The sequence below is a fragment of the Aplysia californica genome, unplaced genomic scaffold (assembly GCF_000002075.1).
Source record: "Aplysia californica isolate F4 #8 unplaced genomic scaffold, AplCal3.0 scaffold00200, whole genome shotgun sequence".
NCBI lineage: Eukaryota > Metazoa > Mollusca > Gastropoda > Aplysiida > Aplysiidae > Aplysia > Aplysia californica.
Genome location: NW_004797470.1, coordinates 879,751 through 880,768, shown reverse-complemented (window position 1 = coordinate 880,768; position 1,018 = coordinate 879,751). Strand labels below are relative to the sequence as shown.

At 36.5% G+C, this 1,018-nt stretch overlaps 1 protein-coding gene across 1 annotated transcript in view; it reads left to right on the top strand.

The window, feature by feature from the left end:
• The window catches only part of LOC106011851, a gene marked incomplete at its 3' end in the record, with an annotated part of 20,267 nt that overhangs the window by 15,642 nt on the left and 3,607 nt on the right, over positions 1-1,018 (top strand). The window contains 1 exon segment of the mRNA XM_013082929.2: positions 777-990. Within this exon segment, the coding sequence (XP_012938383.1) occupies positions 782-990 (209 nt within the window).

Here is a 1,018-nt window from a genome sequence, read left to right as displayed (position 1 = left end):
GAAATGATGATGATGATGATGATGATGATGATGATGATGATGATGATGATGATGATGATGATGATGATGATGATGATGATGATGAGGATGGTGATGAGCTCGTTGCTTGTCTTTGCGTGTAACCTTGTTAATTCACGATACTATATTATTATATCCTCACTATTCAATAATAAAACGTAGCTTCCTGATAATAATGAAAAGAATATAATCGATCTGATGAGGAAAATGATTATGATATTTGTATAATGATGACGATTACGATAAAATTATTATTGTGTAATATTAACAACAACAACAACAATACTAATTACAACAGCATCAACAAAATATAAATACTGATTCTAACAAAAGCATTTCGTTTTCTGGGCCTCGATTCTCCGTTTATTTTTTATTCATTATGCACCCTTTCCAGTCATCACATACGTGAGATCATTTGTTACTATAGTATAGTGTTGTTGTTATTGTGTTTTTTTCCTTCTTTGTTTTATTATTATTATTATTATTTTAGTTATGTTCCTGATGAAGCCCAGATGCTGAAATGTTGAAGAATTTCTGCTAAATAATATCATGGAAAAAACCCAACACAAAATAATTGTGAACTATACCAGTGTCTCTAATTAGGATTTCTTCATCTCAACAATGGTTGTGGTTCTGATGGTGGTGATGATAATGATAATGAAGTTGATGATGATCCAGATGATAATGATGGTAATGGTGATGTTGATGATGATGATGATGAGGATGACGACGACTGAGATTCTTTCCCTCCTCCCCAGCTGCCATGGCGCCAAAAGTTGTTGACCTGGATGACGTTCTCACGGCCTGGGCCTGGACAGCCTTTCTGCGCACGCGCAGCAAGGACCACAACAAGCTGACCTTTGATGACGTCAAATTTGAGGTCGTCTGGGACAGGGTCAAGTTTTTGGCAGGAAAACCAGAATACTCGGACCAGCAGAAGCTGGAGAAGCCAAATTCACAGGTCGTCTTCAAGTGAGTATTTTTTCAGTCTGTGGTTCTT